The 17,865-nt window shown below is 33.7% G+C and overlaps 1 protein-coding gene across 3 annotated transcripts in view; it reads left to right on the forward strand.

Moving 5' to 3' along the window:
* The window catches only part of MDGA2 (MAM domain containing glycosylphosphatidylinositol anchor 2), an 845,317-nt gene extending 831,056 nt beyond the window's left edge, over positions 1-14,261 (forward strand). Inside the window, exons 16-18 of one of the 3 annotated variants that reach the window (XR_004384228.1) lie at positions 9,845-9,950; positions 12,325-12,844; positions 13,090-14,261. Coding sequence is in view for 1 of the 3 variants with exons in the window: in XM_032871192.1 (XP_032727083.1) it covers positions 9,845-9,950; positions 12,325-12,413 (195 nt within the window). In the remaining 2 variants the exon portion in view is untranslated. Of the gene's footprint in view, positions 1-9,844; positions 9,951-12,324 lie in introns of all 3 variants that reach the window. The other 2 variants (XR_004384229.1, XM_032871192.1) reach the window with 2 other exon arrangements.
* The last annotated feature ends 3,604 nt before the right edge of the window (positions 14,262-17,865 follow it).

Below are 17,865 nucleotides of genomic sequence, written 5' to 3' on the forward strand. Positions count from 1 at the left end.
TTTGTTCTTGCAAGGGAATGTTTCTTCATTGAGGATGTCACAACAGAGAGAATCCAAAAGGGGAACATTGATGGGGTTTCATAGAGGAAAGAAATGAGAGGCAGTGGGTCAGCTCTAAGTTTGAGATTACAATCTTATAGAAAGGAATTGCTTTTCTTTGTTATTTGGCCCATCTTACTCCATTGTGTTTTGATACCAATATTGTTGATTTAAAGAAGGGATTTCAGGACCTGAATTAGTCTTTTGTTACCAGGAAGGATGTGGTCAGTGTAAATTCAGAGTGGAACATTTTTACAACTACTAATGACAACAAATTTTCTGTAGCCTCAGGGACTTACATATTAAATTCACAAAAAATAAATTTGTAAGAATGTTTAAAGCAGATGTTCAATGGTGTTTAAATAAATAAAGCTTTTTCATAATAGGCCAAACCTTGGAGAACTCTCTTCACTATAATCCTTCCCCTCATTCCAACTGAGAAATCAGACTGGGTTTGCATAGTTGGTGCTCAAAGTAGTTATCATTTCTAGTGCTTTTTGTTCCTTTTTGCAGATGCATATTTCCATCTGGTATCAATTTTATTTTGCCCGAAGGACTTCTTTTAACATTTATGGTAGTATGGGTCTGCTAAACATGAATTCTTTTCACCTTTTGTACTTCTGAAAAAGTCTATCTCACCTTCATTTTTTTGAAATGAGTGTAGTATTCTGGTTTTTCCTTTTGGAACTTTAAAGATGTTCTAAGAATAAATCTGCTGAAACTCATATTTATCCTTCTATATGTAATGTGACCGGTTGCTTTTAAGATTTTCTCTTTATCATTGGTTTTGAGCAGTTTAACTGTGACATACTTTTATGTCATTTTCTTCATTTTTCATGTGCTTGTGGTTCATTGATCTTGGATCTGTGAGTTTATAGTTTCTATTAAATTTAAGTATTGTCTGGCTAATGTTTCTTCAAATATTTTTAGTTCCTCCTCTTCTCCTTTGAAGGCTCCAGTCCAACACCTTATGTATGTACTTAAGACCCCTTACTCATGTGCATGTATATGAGGTGTTATATAGCTGATTAATGCTTTTTTTAGTGTTCTTTATTTTTACTTGTGTTTCATTTTGTATAATTTCTATTCTGTCTTCACATTCACTAATCATTTCTTCTGCAATGCCTAATCTGCCTTCAGTCATATTCAGTGTATTTTGTATCTCAACAATTGTATTTTCATCCCTGTGTGTTCAACTTGAGTCTTTGAAAAAATATTTTCCACATCTCTAGTTAATATTTTGAATATATGAAACCCAGTTATAATAGGTGTTTTAATGTCACTGCCCACTAATGCTAACATCTGTGTCACTTCTTGCTTGGTTTTGACTGGTATTTTCCTCCTTATTACAAGTTATTTTTCTGCTTCTCTGCATGTCTGGTAATCTGATTGGGTGTCAGACACTTGGAATTTTACTTTGATAGCTAAAATTCTTATGGTTTTATAAAATACAAAATTTGTTGGTCATTTTTATATTTCTGTAAATAGTCTTGAACTTGTTTAGGATGCAGTTATTTGGAGACAATTTAATCATTTTTTGGTCTTGCTTTTAAGCTTTGTTAGGAGAGACAGAAGCAGTGTTTCATATAGGGCTAATTATTTCTAACTACCAAGGCAAGAGTTTTCTGAGTACTCTATCCAATGCCCCATGAATTATGAGGCTTTCCAACCCTCATGTGGGCTGGGTACTTTTACCCTCAGTGCATCTCTATGTTTTTTTCCCAGTTCTTGTGTAGTAACTACTGCACATTCATGTCCTGATCAGTAGTTGCTAAATACTTTAGGGAGACCCTCTGATGATCTCTGCAGCTCTGTCCTTGCTTGTATTCTACCCTGCATGCTCTAGCTGCCTCAGAGTCCTTAAACTCTCCTCCACTCCCAACTCCCCCGAGATTTTCTACCAAGCTCTATCTTTCTTCTGCTTGCACCATCGTCTATCAATTCTGTATAGGGCACCATGGGGCTCACCTTTCTGATTCCCATCGTTCATTGATCATTGTTCTTCATTACCTGATGTTTATTGTTTCATATATTTTGTCCAGTTATTTGGTTGTTTCAGATGGGAGGATAGATCTGGTTCCTGTTCAATCTGTCTTGGTTGGAAGCAAATCTAAGAGGAGCAGTTTTGGTTTTTGTTTTCTGGGTTTTTTTTTTTTTAATTGTTTAAAGAGTATCAATTTTTAATGAAGTATTGCTAAGCTATTTACATTACCTGTCAAAAATAAGATAAATAAAGTCATATTTTTACTTTGGATTTCTATGTTCTTTTATTCTTTGACACTAGGTCTGTTGGCTAAAGACATTCTGTTATTTCCTAAGTCTTGATTTTTAAGGAAACATGAAACACAACTACATCAGCCTACCCCATATTTTGCTTTTATTTCGTTTCAGTTTTGAGATTTTTGTTGTTTTGAACTTTTTTCTGACAAAACATTTTTTAGTCAAAAATCATTTGTAAACTGTCGAGCTTTTCAAAAATGCTTGCTTTGGTATGTGATACCAGGAAAGCACAGTAAAAACCATACAGAATATATTAGCATATAAATTAGGTTTTGAGAAGTTTTCATATTACTCAAATGTAGCTTTGTGCCATTGTAGAATGTCTTTACTTCAAGTGGAAAGGAGATCTCCTACCTCTTGGAATTTTAAATGAGATATAAGTGATTTTGAGCCTCTGCTGCCCTGACACTTAGGTGGTTTTATTTGTTTGGGGTTGCATGCATTTAAATTATTTTGATTTATAAGCCCTTTAAAACACAACCACTTGCAAAGTCCTTTGTTTGAGTGTGTCCAATTAGTTTGCTTAGCTGAAAATAAAATTGTGTAGTACTTCTCAGGGTAAATAGAAGTTTTATCCTACTGAAATTCCCTTTGGGGCTCTTTGTCAAGAATTAATATAGCGTGTTCAGTGTTGTTTGTGATGCAAATATATTTTACAGGATTTGGAAAGATTATGGCAAAATTTCCAGAAAAACAAAATTGATAGAGTGTTATTTTAGAATGTTACTTATAACACACCTTACATCAAGAAAAATATTTAACCATCCTCTTTAATGCTTTTTTTCTTTTTTAAGATTTTATTTATTTATTTGAGAGAGGGAGAGAAAGCATGAGTCATGGGCAGAGGCGGAGGGAGAAGAAGAGGGAGAAGCAGACTCCCTGCTGAGCAGGCAGCCCATGCCCCATTCTGGGCAGGATCCCACGATCCCAAGATCATGACTTGAGCTGAAGGCAGACACTTACCTGACTAAGCCACCCAGGCGCCCTGCTTTATTTCTTTTTTAGTATATTCCAAATGCTTTCCAGGGGAAAAATATAGAGACATTTTGAGACATAAAATACAATCGTTATGTTTTCTTTGTTTTAGTTGAAAGAAATTCTGGAAATCTTCTTCTCTAATATCCTCATTTAAAGATTCCAAAATGATGTTGAGACAGTATCTTAAATCACCTAAATCCTTAACATTAAATAAGGATCGGAAACAGATTTTAGTTCTATTATTGCATCATGCTGCCCTCATGCTTGTCTAATATTAATAATAATCTGGAATATATTGTCCTCCTTACTAGATACCACATGTTCATGTAGATATATATCTGGCATTCTAAGCCAAATTCCAGGGCCGTTATATAGACATCGCGGTGGCTCCTAAAGTAACCATTAGAAACATTTTCCAATGTTAATAGCTATTTTCAACTTTATTTGTATCCCAGCTTTTTCCAAGTGCTGTACACTGTCAGTTTTCAGACTTCCTCCTTAGACTCCTCCTTGCCTTAACAGTAATAATCAGATGCAATATTTCTCTTATCTTGAAGAAAATATGCTCTGAACATTTGCAGAAGGCATCATTAATGCTGAGGACACATCATCAGAAGTGTATTATATTCTCTGACTCCCCCCATCTACTTTCACTCATTAGTGTTGCATGGAGCTCTTCCTTCCTTCCTGAGAAATTTATATCAGAACACAGGTTTTATAGCATCATCTCTATCTCTATCTCTATACTGATGACTATAAGATTTAAATCACTATAACATATGTAAGAAATTGCCAATTAATGGGTTAAACTAATTTTCTGTAGTGTCATTGTACAAATACAAATCCACATACATTTTATTAACTTCCCATTTGAATATACCCACCAACAGTTAATTTTCCGATCATGCAGTATTTCCTACATACTAAGTTTGCTGAATTGCAAGCACACACTGTGAAAACATATAGAATTTTAAACTTGTCATTTTAGTTACGGGAAAACATTTTAAATAATATCACTGTGATAGTGTGTAAAGAACAGGTTTTCCATAAATTGAGCTTCCTTCCCCCCTTTTAGAAAACCTAAACTTTAACATTTTCTCCCCAAGTATCTAGATGCCATTAATTTCTTCTTCATGGCAATTAAACCAGATGCATTTCAGAAGTACTGCAGAGGAAAGGAACATAGTTTTATCCCTTAATGTAATAGTAATCAGAATCATGGTGGTACTTCATAAAATTGTGACAAAACTTAACCTATTAAACTAGAGAGCATTTCTTTTCTAAATGAATAAAATTCAGGTTTTTTTTTTCATTGCATACAGACTACAGCTTGCAAGTTTAGATACATCATAACAAACTGTTATAGTTTCCCCTTTTTATGACTGAGAAAAAGATGTTTGTCACCAAGTATTTTTTATAGTTCATATAGTTTATTTTTTTTAATTTTTAAAACATTTTATTTATTCATTTGACAGATATCACAAGTAGGCAGAAAGGCAGGCAGAAAGAGAGGAAGGGAAGCAGGCTCCCTGCTGCGCAGAGAGCCTGATGCAGGGCTTGATTCCAGGATGCTGGGATCATGACCTGAGCCGAAGGCAGAGGCTTTAACCCACTGAGCCACCCAGGTGCCCCTATATAGTTTATTTTAAATACAAGGTGGTGTAGCATTTTATAAATATAATTTATCCATCCCTCAGCTGTAGACTGTATCATATTTACACCCTCTCCTATTGCCAACAGTGATAAAATAAACTTCCTTATTGAGATTAGTTTGTGCTCATGTTAGACGTTTTCTATGGGCTACATTTCTTTTATTTTTTTTTCCTTTTTTTTTTTAATTTCTTTTCAGCATAACAGTATTCATTGTTTTTGCACCACACCCAGTGCTCCATGAAATGCGTGCCTTCCTTAATACCCACAGCCTGTCTCCCCCAACCTCCCATCCCCCACCCCTTTAAAACCCTCAGGTTGTTTTTCAGAGTCCATAGTCTCTCATGGTTCACCTCTCCTTCCAATTTCCCTCAACTCCCTTCTCCTCTCCATCTCCCCATGTCCTCCATGTTATTTGTTATGCTCCACAAATAAGTGAAACCATATGATAATTGACTCTCTCTGCTTGACATATTTCACTCAGCATAACCTCTTCCAATCCCATCCATGTTGCTACAAAAGGGTATTCATCCTTTCTGATGGAAGCATAATACTCCATAGTGTATATAGACCGCATCTTCCTTATCCATTCGTCCGTTGAAGGACATCTTGGTTCTTTCCACAGTTTGGCGACCATAGCCATTGCTGCTATAAACATTGAGGTACAGATGGCCCTTCTTTTCACTACATCTGTATCTTTGGGGTAAATACCCAGTAGTGCAATTACAGGGTCATAGGGAAGCTCTATTTTTAATTTCTTGAGGAATCTCCACACTGTTCTCCAAAGTGGCTGCACCAACTTGCATTCCCACCAACAGTGTAAGAGGGTTCCCCTTTCTCTACATCCTCTCCAACACATGTTGTTTCCTGTCTTGCTATTTTTGGCCATTCTAACTGGTGTAAGGTGGTATCTCAATGTTGTCACCAAGTATTTTTATAAACACTGGAAAGTTTGGCCAAGGTACATTGTTTAAATGGAATATGTATACATTTTATTTTAATTACCTACTTTACAATCAAAAACATTATACAGGAAAAAGTATCTCTCTAAGTCGTAGTCTAGAAGCCACTTATGAGAGTATTAGAGTCTATAAAATGTTGTTATAATAATTCAAAGATATAGTTAGAGTTCAGAACATAAAAAGAACAATGCAATAATAATCTCTTTGTGAGAGTCAGTAGGAGTTAAAAAAATATACCTTTGTAAGAGCAAAACTGCAATGGAAATTAAAAGGAAACAAATATCTCACACAGGATCTTTTTCTTCCTGTTCAAAGAGGACCCTGACGAGGACTATGACATTCCTCTAGCCTATTGGATTGGATTCCCTATTATCACAAAATCACAAATAAACATAAAACACACTAATTATATAACCATCCCAAGAGACTAATTGTCAGAAATTATTTTTATCATCCTACTAGTAACTACTATAATTCTGATTTATTTCCACACACAATATATAAAACATCTGATTTGTTTCCATACATGATAAATAAAACACCTGCTATGCTTATACAGAAAGTAATTCAGTTGCTTTACTCAGTGACAAACTGTATTATCCATAGTTGTGCCGATAAATGTAAATAATAGACTTACAAATCAGCCAAGTATTATTACTAATCCTTAACTCATTCAGGATCCATAAGAGATGAAGTATTTATATAAGAGAATGTTCTAGATCTAGGCAGTCCTCTGAACACCTGAAAATTTGACTTTTGTTGATCTGTATTTTTGTTGTTCCGCCAGCTACACCAGTCAACATATTGCAGGGAGGAAGCAAACACATTAAATTGCATCAATCAGTCTACTCTGACACCACAGAAGACTCTCCAGCACTTCCTCTCAGTCCTACCACAAAATAAGTGTGGCAGTGTCCTTCACAACCTCTCTGCTTCAGGACTCTGTTTTTAGCACCGACCCAGGTCTGACCTTGTGTTTAAACCAAGCCTAGGTCTCACCTGCACAGGGAAGTGGAAGGAAGGGAGGTTAAAGGAAGTTAATGGGAAAAGTAGGAGTGATTAATACTTTAAAGTCAGTGAAAGATATTCGGAAGAGTTTTGAGCAACGGCAGCATCATTCCGGGGCAAGGAGCTTTGAAAAATTCAGAAATGATTTTGATGAATTATACATTTTAGTTTTCACTTTTAAAACAGTCCCATCTTTTTTATATTGCCACCTAGCTCCAGGTGACTAGAACTTGCTAAGTGAGAATAATTGTGAGCTTTAAATAAGAAGAAAATACTTGGATGGATAATTTTATCACCTATTCACCTCTACATACCAAAGATGGAAAATCCATATACTCCTAATCCGTTTTTCCAACATCCTTTCCAATGAAAAGATTATGACTTCAGTTTCATCTGTTTGAATTTCAAGTGTGAGCAGGTGCAGACCATTCTAACCTACCCTTATTAGTCTTCCCCCCAACACCTCACTTTCCACACAAAGAAATTCAGTCCCCTTCTTTGCTGTGACTGCATTGCACACCCCTAATTTACTGCCTTCTACAAGCAGTGCTTACAACCTTTCCCTCCCACACCATCTTTTAAAATTAAAACTCTTGATGACCGAAGAGGTTTCCTCTTTACCAAACAAAATTTTCTTAGTACATTCCTATTCCTGCTTCAGTCCAGACTTAAATCCTGACTGGGAGGCAGAAATCTATGATTTACTGCATTCAATCCTTTTAGTACCTGCATAAAACAAAGAATTGAGATGATAGCACTCCACTTTTATTCAGTTAAGTATTAGCCATGGGGCCAAAGTGGAGCATGTTGGATTTTATGGACTAAGACTCATATCATCATGAATCTGTGAGTTCTGACTTTCTCCAAGATAACACTCCATTCATGTTGTTATCTTCAGGAGAGAAGACTCAGCATCACATGACTGAAACTAAGAAGGGGGTGGGAATAACCATTGATTTACTCTAACATTGATTCTCGACCAGGTAAGCAGCACATATCAAAACAAAACAAAACAAAAAAAAAATACCCAATGACTAAAAAACCCATGGGTAGGAAAAAGGCAATAGTGCTGATTGGGGCAATTTATGATGACCTTAAAGAGCTGTGTGTTCTTAAAAAGTGTGTATATTAATGTTTAAAATGCATTCATCCTGGGAAACCTGGGTGGCTCAGTCTTAAATATCTGACTCTTGATCTCAGCTCACATCTTAATCTCAGGTTTGTGAGTTTGAGCCCCGTGTTGGACTCACTACTGGGCATGGATCCTACTTAAAAATAATAAAATGCATTCATCTCAGTCTTGTTCAGAATAGCTGAAAATAATTTAAATGTCTACCAATATCAATAGGGTGCTAGTTAAATAAATTATGTGATATCCATACTGTCACTAAAGCGACTTCCCCCTTTCTGATGTCAGTGCTCTTGGATTTTTATACCATTGATTTTGGTATTTTTAATTCTCACTTTGAGGACCTTGTGATTAAAACAGTCCTCTGAGGATTTTTTAGCCACTTTCCAGATAACTTTCAAAAACACCACTCTATATCAAATGCAAGTCATTATTTTCAGGCAGCCAAAGTAATGTTTTATTGCTGATTGAGAATTTGTATACCACTAACTTGATTCTATACCATATTTTAATTCTGGTCTGCCATTTTGTTTTGGCTTCAGTGATGCATGATATTTTGGATGTTTTTCAAAGAAACAGCTTTGGGCAATTCTTTATTAACTTATTTATCTCAACATAGGTAAGGAGGAAACTCTTTCTACACAAGTTAAACATAAAAATAAAAATTTCTCTGAACTTTTTTCTCCTATCGAATCATGAAAATTATTCTTACTCATGTGGACTATATTCAAGTGGGGAAAAGAGACTCAGTACAAAAGTTGATAACTAATGCTTCTGCTTATCACTTAGAAATCTCAGTCGATAAAATTAATATAGTACTTCGGAGAACAACAGATGAACTTCTCAAAGGTAGCCTAAGTTTTCTGAAAATCACCACAAACTTGCCTTTAATGAACCATATCAAGATACTTTCAAAGGCAAAAACAAAACCAAAAATTTTGGCATCGATAAAAATAGACTTTCCCTCTAATTTGTTGCAACGAAACAAGGCTAGAAATTGTATAAAAATGCACGTATCAGCTTGATGTTGAAACACCTTTTCATTAAGCTAATTTTTCCTTGGAAAGACCAAACTAGATATTTCATTTTGGCATGTAGAAATGTTTGTGAATATAATCACTAAATTCATAGTTGCTTTTTCATATCAAAAAGATTAAAGGGTTTTGCTAGACACAAGGAATAATTGTGGGGTTAGAGAGAAAATTTTAAAACAGTCTTATTTCTGTAAAAATGAAATAAAAATTTGCTAATTGTCCTTATATTGTCACTGTATTCAGAATTTAGTAATAATAGGAGAGTGATTTCATTCAGCTAGCTATTCTTTCAACTTTGATGTATTAAACCTCAATGTCAATCACTGTTGAAATTCAAAGGTCTGTCATTAAATACTCAACATAGGTAAACCCATAAATATCTTCAAGTTCTTAAAGGTAGAATGTCAAAAGTGAAATCATAGATATAACATATAGTAATATGAGAAAGTTATTCACGTTTTTGCAAGAGAAAAAAGAAGTGCTGGGGTTTGTAATAGTGGTAGTTTTTATTATATTACTCAGTTTAGTTTTGTTTTAAAATCAACACAGAGCTTTTGATGTGAAAAACTAATAGTAAGCAAGGTATATCCTGTCACTGGTTTTGTTAAGAACATTTATGTTTTTTGTAAGTAACATTTTTAAAGACCATTGATAATAAATGTCAGAATTGCTGTCAGTTTTAGGTTTGGCTCCTCGATTTCATGATAACAATCCATCTATAAATCAAAGGTAGACATTTAGGTTTGTTTCATTCATATTTATAGCTCATTTTTGAAGGTATTCGAGGTCCTGGCATAGAAGGTGACATTGCCATTGATGATGTGTCAATTGCAGAAGGAGAATGTGCAAAACAGGACCTAACGACTAAGAGTAAGTGTCTATTCCTGGACTGGTTTGGTGTGATATTAAAGTAACATAATAACTATTAAGCTAAAATGGTCTAATTTTTAAAACTCATTTATTTTTGGTTTGTAAATTTAGAAATTCCTTATATGTGAGACACTAAAATTTTGAAGATTTTTTAAAACAAAGTATTAAATTTGATGGTATGTATATTTGACCTAAGATACGACAAAAGTAATTTTGGCTTAGGTCTATGTAATAAATCAGTCCATTTTTTTCTGGTATTCTGGTATAATTCTTCTATATGCATCACAATCTTGTTTAGTAATTTGGTTTCATTTTTTTACTCTGGTTTGAATATTATATCTTCAGATTTTATTTTGTCACCACAAAAATGTTTTGAATCAGAGACATAAATTAAAAAATTATAAATAATGCAAAAACATCAGAATTATGTATTGAGCTCCTTCTTAAAATCTTCATCTCCATATTATCCATGTACAGTTGAAAAAACTAAAATCATATCTTTTAAAAATTCCTCCAGTTGAAGTATTTTCATAGGCCCATCTGCAATCTTTACTTCTGTGTTAATATAAAGGGATATTGATCAAGCTAAATTTACACAAATAACTCATCAATTATTTAGTATGTATAAAAGGAGCATGAAAATCCATTTTGTTAAGTCTAGAGCAAATCAGAGTCTTTGTTGGTTTGAGTGTATTTAATGAGAAATTATATTAGTCTAGATGTTGAAAGTTAAATTTCTGCAACTACCCAGTGATTGCTCATACAAACTGAACTGACTCCATTTTTAAGCATTGTAAAAAGACAAAAACTAAGATTGTTTATAACAATGAGTCACTTTGCTCATAGTCTTCACCTTCTTTTCATTACACATAGCATTCTGAGTAACAGATTCAGTAAAAATTTCTCCCTGTGTCTGGCTAATTTTGCTTTAGAAAACCAGTAGCAGTATCCAAATGAAGTAGATTTGCAAAATGTGCAGAAAAGCATGCATTCTCCTTGGAGGAGGAGAATGATTGAATTTCATAACATAAATCAGTCACAGTAACATTCTAGTAACTGAAGGTGGTTACTATCTTACATAGAAATCTTACATTTGGATAATTTGATCACTGAAAGTTATTATAAATTAAATTCAAAACATTGAATTAAACTTTCCAAATGAGGAAAGCAAGAGAGAACATTCTCCCTCATGGAGAAAACAGAAGTGGTAAGAGTAGCAACAGTGAAATGATGATGCAAACCCCGAAGGACTTTACTGTTACAAAATACAACACTTTCAAAATCAGGTATCTTCTCTTCTAAAGTCAGAGAAATGTGTGGCTGTTTTAAATAAGATATATCTGTACATATTGGAGGTATTTTTGTTCAGCCTTTGTAAATCAGAGGAAGCAACCCTATTAAACAGAAACATTTTCTTTAGTATGAGAAAGTATCTTGTTACATCTGTATCTGCTTACCTAGCATTTGCTAAGCTCACTGTGACAAACATTGTTTGGTGAATATTAAATTAATGTTAATTTCTAAGTACAAACCAGCCTGGCAGCCAAAAACCTCTTCTTGAGTGCTCTGGTTCCCAAACCTTCTCGGGCAGTACCATGGCCCACACTGTTAAAAGCTGCCCTTGTCTGTTGTGTCCAAAATCTAGCTCTTTCCTAGGTGAGAGCCATTTTGTAATTTAAACCAGATGACTGAATTATAGAACTTGCTCATGTTAGCCCTCCTGGGCAATGCATATATTCTACAACATATCACTTGGACATGAAGCTTTACTTGAAACACCAGTTATGGTAGGAATCTTAAGGCAGAATAGTGGAACAGATTTTTTTAAATGGACTGATTCTAAAACTCACACTGAATAGATAATTATTTATTCAATTTATAGATACAGGACTGACCTAAGCATATATAATCCACTGTTTATGGTAACTGATTTTCTACCCCTAACAATCCCTTCCTAGTTTTCATAGAAAGTAGTTTTTCTCTCAGCCTTTAATCTTAATCATTTTTGGAAGCTTTGGAGGAAAAAAAGACCTCTTAGGATTTCTAAGAATTTCTTATGTGTGCATACTTCCATGTGGCTAGTAGGACTCTGAGGTTGAGTTCAGCCACAAACTTACACAAATATCTTCTGGACAAGTTCTCAAGCATATCATATCAACTTAAAAATATTTCTACTTTTCTAACAATACCTTTATTTTCCTTTTCACATGTCTTGGAAATAGACTAATAAAACAAACAAAAAAGTATTTTCCAAAAATATTTTCCACATACTACTGTTGTTTTATTAGTTCGCCAAAGTTGTATTGGTAGCTACATGGAATATTTATTCTCTTTTTTTTGTTTGTTTCTTGGCATTTATTTTCCTTGTCTTTAGATTCTGTTGATGGTGCTGTTGGAATTTTAGTACATCTATGGCTTTTTCCGGTCATCGTCCTCATCTCTATCTTAAGTCCTCGAAGGTGACCTTATCCTGGCAGAGGCTATAAAAGATTCACCAGGCACTGGCATGAAGAAAGAGTCTTTGTAAATGGACATTGAAAAAACAAACTACCAAAGATTCCTCCACTGACTACTGACTCAAAATAATAAAAACGAATTTTTTAAAGCACTGGGGATAAAAAGACATCATGGAAGTATAACTTATTCCAAACTACATATAAAAGATAATCTTGACCTGAGTAGAGAAGAGACCTTCAGGTGCTTTTGTGGCTAAAAAGATTTCAGCATCATCTGGTCATCTGGTTGAACTCTGGAAAAAAAAAAAAAAAAAAAAAAAAAGCTATAGAAATCCTTGTCAAAGCACAAAGTCATGGCTGGTTTTGTTTCAAATGAATAGTTTGCTTGTTACCATGGAAACCTAATGGCCTGCCAACAAAAACCTCACTGTAAACAGGGTACGTGAAGAGCTGGCATTTATTTTCCTTTCAAGAAGGTTTTACGTAGAGAATTAAATAAATGTAGGCCCTTTTACCTTTGGTTGTTACCCTTCCTTAAAAATAACCCGAACTCAGAATTATTTAAAACATTCGTGCTCCTCCCCACCTGTCCCCATCCCACCTTTATTGTTATTATTTGTTTTCCTCCCATGGCTAAGCTAGATAACTGTATGCTGTCTCTTTTTGCATGCATTACTATCCAGGATGGTAAACCTGGGCTTACATATTACACAGGCTTATCGGAGTTTGCTTGCGGCCACTTGAACACCCAAACTAAGTCATCTGTTCCAATGAAGAAACCAAACCACCATCTTTTATAAATTGCCATGGAAACCAAGTGCCTTCAATGAAACAAGCCTGAATAATTTTCAACTCAGAAGCTTGCACTGCTAAGAGTGGTTTGTGTAAAACTATTTTATAAACAAACTACAGAGCCTAAATGTGCAAATTACAGGCAAGACCACAAAAGCCGCTTCTGAAGAAGAAAGGACCGGAGCTGCTGCGTAAGCCCATGCAGACGAGATATTTGTTGTTTGACCTCCTAGACAGCCATGGCCTTTCGGCTTATTGTCCATTAGAAAATAACTTCCATTGAGACCAGACATGGGAGCAACACTTTTTTCTTCCAGGTTATTATATGGGTCAACCAGAGCAAAAGGTTGTTAAGATAATACTTAGCGCAGAAGGTGGTAAAACAAAAGAGTGGTTTTTTTTACTCTAACCTCCATTTGAAATGAAATTGGCCCTAGCTTTAGAGGGAGCAAGAAAATGTTTGTGATTGCAGTGCGCACAAACTCTACAGCGGAACTGGGCCTGAAAAATCTGGCTTTATTCTAAATACTGAAGGTAATATGCCTCTGCCCTTTAGTCAGACTCTGTGCAAATTGTGAAATATTATTTTATTATTTTACCAAGATTAAAAACACTTTTACAAAAAAATGAAAACCTGTAAAAATGATTTTGAGCTACCTGAGGACAAATCATACCTTTAACCAGCCAGTTTTCCAACGCATTGTAACTTTCACTTAAACCTGTTGGTTATGAAAATTTGAAGATCTTTTTCCTTAAATTATCTCAGCTTTTAACTTCATTTAAAAAAGACTTTTGTCTAAAGAAGAATATTATTATTATTATATGTTCTTTCAACACCCCAGGATTTAAAAAAAACTGATTATATGCAAGTAATTGGGATATAAGTATTAAATTATAACATTTGCAAATATTAATATAAAAAGCACAACAAAATGTAGTGGAAAATGACAAAGCTTGATTTTTAAAAGAAAAAAAAATTCTGTAGAAATGTTTGTGCAAATTCAATAATTCAACTTAAAAGATAATTTTACAGCTATGTTCAATAAAGCCTCTTTCCAGGTAAGGTATGCAAAGCGGTATGTGTGTTTGTTGAGCAATGTTTACTTGTCACCAAAATGAGATTAGTTATATAATTTATTGGTTATGTTACCATGGGATAAATCTTCAGGGCTTCATACACCTTAATGTCTGCAGGAAAGAATTGAATAGGAACCCCTGATGCACTCTTCCATACTTTTCATACATGTAACAACAACAAAAACAACAAAAGTCAAACCTGTGAAAGTAAAATATGAAACAGATGTGAACTTGGAATTTAATGCTTATTTTCGTAAAGAGGGGACCAGCTGGAATATCTAGGTAGTGATAAAATCGAGCTAAACCAATTCCTTTAAATTAAACAGAATTAACTAATAAGCTTTGTAATTTATTTGAACACATCAGGCATATTGAAAATTTTCAGAATTACAGTCAACCATCTGTTTTATCAAATCCAAACCAAAGAGTTTAAACAATATTTGGGGCACTTAGTATTTACTAACTCTCATTCACCTTGACTTTCATTTAATATGGCAACTAACCACTTCCCTCCACTATCCCACATTAGTGGATCATCCTTCCTAACTGATTTTCTGCACACTCATTGCTGATAATACTGATAAAACTGTTTTCATCTAAAGAAAGGCTTAGCTCATTGCAGCCTTCTTCCCTTATCTTGAATTTGATTTGAGTGAGACTTTCGCAAAGAACTAAAAGAAAATGTATGTTCAGAATATTTGGATATACCTTCGTCCTTCCCAGGAAAATAATCAAGTCTTCTTTTCTCCTTATTAACACTGCATAAAGAAATTGTTGCAAGTGAAAGCTTCAATCCTTATAAAATACTGAAGTCTTTTATAACCTTTCACACAATAAGAATACACACACTTCAGAAGTCATGAGAACTGGCTGGTACTTCAAAAATTAGTTTTGATTAAATTTTTGAGAAATTGCAAATGAGTGCCAAGTACAAAGGGCAGTCAGAAGAACTGCAAAATAATCAGATTTATTGATAAGGTAATAAATTAGAATATATATCTCAAGTGGGTTCTGGATCATTTATATAAACCAACAATCTTAGAATTGTAGAATGTTTTGCACTCCAGATCAAATGTTCAGTTGCTTTAATTGAAAGAAAATGAATCAAAATGTGGGAAATTTTAAAATGTTGGGATAAGTGAAATGTAAACTGTGTTAAGTAATCTCCTGTTTAACATTAGTTACAATAATGATGACTTTAAAGCACTTACCTGTTTATCAACTGCCTTTCTTTTCCTAATATTTTTTGTATTTATTAAGAGTTGAACTCACCAACATATTTCCCTTTTTCCTTTTTGATGACATTTTAAGTGTAATTGATGCCATTTTTGTTATTGTTGTTCTTTATAGGAAGGCATCAGGCAATGGAGCTTTTAATTCTCTGGGAGAAAGATTAAACCGTGTAATCTCCTAGTGTCAGTAACTGATCCAATTAATTAGAAGCCTCCTCTGTTTCAGTAGTTCAAAGACGCTTGTTCCTCCATATTTTAACATCTCTGCAACTGGGCCTATTTTAACTACAATTGGTCGCATTTCTGTGTAGCAATACATAAAATAAAAGTGCATATTAAAACTGATGGCATCTTAGATATGTTGAAATTCGCTAAATTCACTAAAGTCTCCAGAAGAGCCAAATCATGCCCAATACCATTCCTTTTCAACAGTCTCAAAAGTGAGAAAAGGATGCCCTGTCATATTTGTAGGATTTATATTAAATACTCATTGCCTATGCATTATTTAAAAATGACATAACTTTTTATTTTGTGCTTTTAAAAAAATCTCAATCTTCTCTTACAGATGTTATATACATATCTAGCCCTGCTCTCTTTTTTTTTCTTCCTGCTACCTATATTTTCGTCCCATCATGAATTACAATACGCTATGTATCCCTGGTTTGAAATGTTTTCTTGTTTTATGTGATTCATAGTACTTAGTAAGTTAGAAGTTTGGCCTGCCATTAAATTTTCTTAAAGATCTGAAAGATGCATGGTACATACGCTACAATGTCGTACGACAGGCTAAAACACATGGCACTTCATTTCACATATACCACACAATTGACTTTGGCATGGCAGTGAATTATGATCATTATAATAATCAGAATTACAAAGCAGCTAGTCAGTTACATCATGTTACAAATAGTAAAAATAATCCCACTCTTTTATATTTTAAAATAGGACAAAATATGAATGACAACTGTACTTTCACCAAACATGCATTTTTACTTTAAGACTTTATAATAAACTTACCTGTCAAAGTGCATAATATGAAGAACAATTAATTAATTCAGTTCTATACTTAAGACTGTATGAAACTGGCTGTGGTATTTTTCATGACCTATTTTGTTTGTTTTGATTAGTGATTTGAAAGATGGTGACAGACTAATGTGATTTTTAAAGGATTCTTTTGAATGCATTTCTTTAATAACAACAAAACCATTTTTTGTTTTTTTTAATGTGCCTTTCAAAGATCAGGGCCTCACAACAGTATTTAAACTGGAAAAAAATTCACTTCAGATTCATTTCCTTTTGGTTGATGACTACTTACAAATTGCTTTGCCTGCATCTCAACAAAGCAGAAGGTATATACTCTTCTTGCAACTGGGTAGTTGATATCAATGAGGAGTTATTGCATTTTCTGTGAAAACAATAAAATCATAGGGTTCAAGCCCGTGCTATTTCCTTTCCTACAATGTTCCTTTTGTGTCTAACCAGTTTAATTAATTTTCTTAGTGCTTATTTTTAAAAAGTAGTCTCTGACATTTTTTTACTTCAACTTAGTAGAAAAGCTACCACGAAAAAACTTTTTTCAAAACTGATATTAAAAAGCTCTTTGCTGAGTATCCATAATATCTATAAATATATGTTACTACATAGAAAAATTACGACTCAAAGATTTGAAATTTGAATGGGCAATATGTCAATTCAGAATCAATCCATCATATGTTCATGTCTGTTTAGAAACAACTGAAAGTTAGGGAGCAATAACCATTCCATATATTTTCCATATGTTCTTCTTTATTGACATTATTAGAATAAAACTTAATAAAATATGAGTAGTGATTTCACTGCCCTGAACCCACATTGAGTACATTGAAGTTAAGGGATCATTATTCAAAGTTTTGAGCCGGATAGAAGTTAAACTCTGGATAGAAATGAAATAGTTTTCTCAAGAGAATATTTACAACTGATTGGATTTAATTTCAATTGTTCTAATTTTCCATGAGTTGAGGTAAAAAATATTCTTATTTTTCAATAAAAATGATGGGAAATTCTATGAAATAGGGATTAGCTTGTTAGTTACAGTTTGTTTTCATATGGCTCTTAATTGTTGTCCTGGATTTCCAGGATATATTTTTATTTTTTGAATCTCATCAGTATATTTAAATGTGTAAGTTTAATCAAATATACATTGTATTGAATTTATATTGAATATTAGTTACATTTTAGATCTCAAAGTTTAGATTTAACTTTTCATTTTGATATTTTACTTCTGCTAAATAGTTTCAGATAGCTGTATGTTATTTTCCCTTGGATTTTCTTTCAATAAATGCAATTATGTTAAATACTCTATTAGTGTTTTGGGGAGAT

Source organism: Lontra canadensis, unplaced genomic scaffold (genome assembly GCF_010015895.1).
Source record: "Lontra canadensis isolate GAN:19392208 unplaced genomic scaffold, GSC_riverotter_1.0 scaffold42, whole genome shotgun sequence".
Classification (NCBI taxonomy): domain Eukaryota; kingdom Metazoa; phylum Chordata; class Mammalia; order Carnivora; family Mustelidae; genus Lontra; species Lontra canadensis.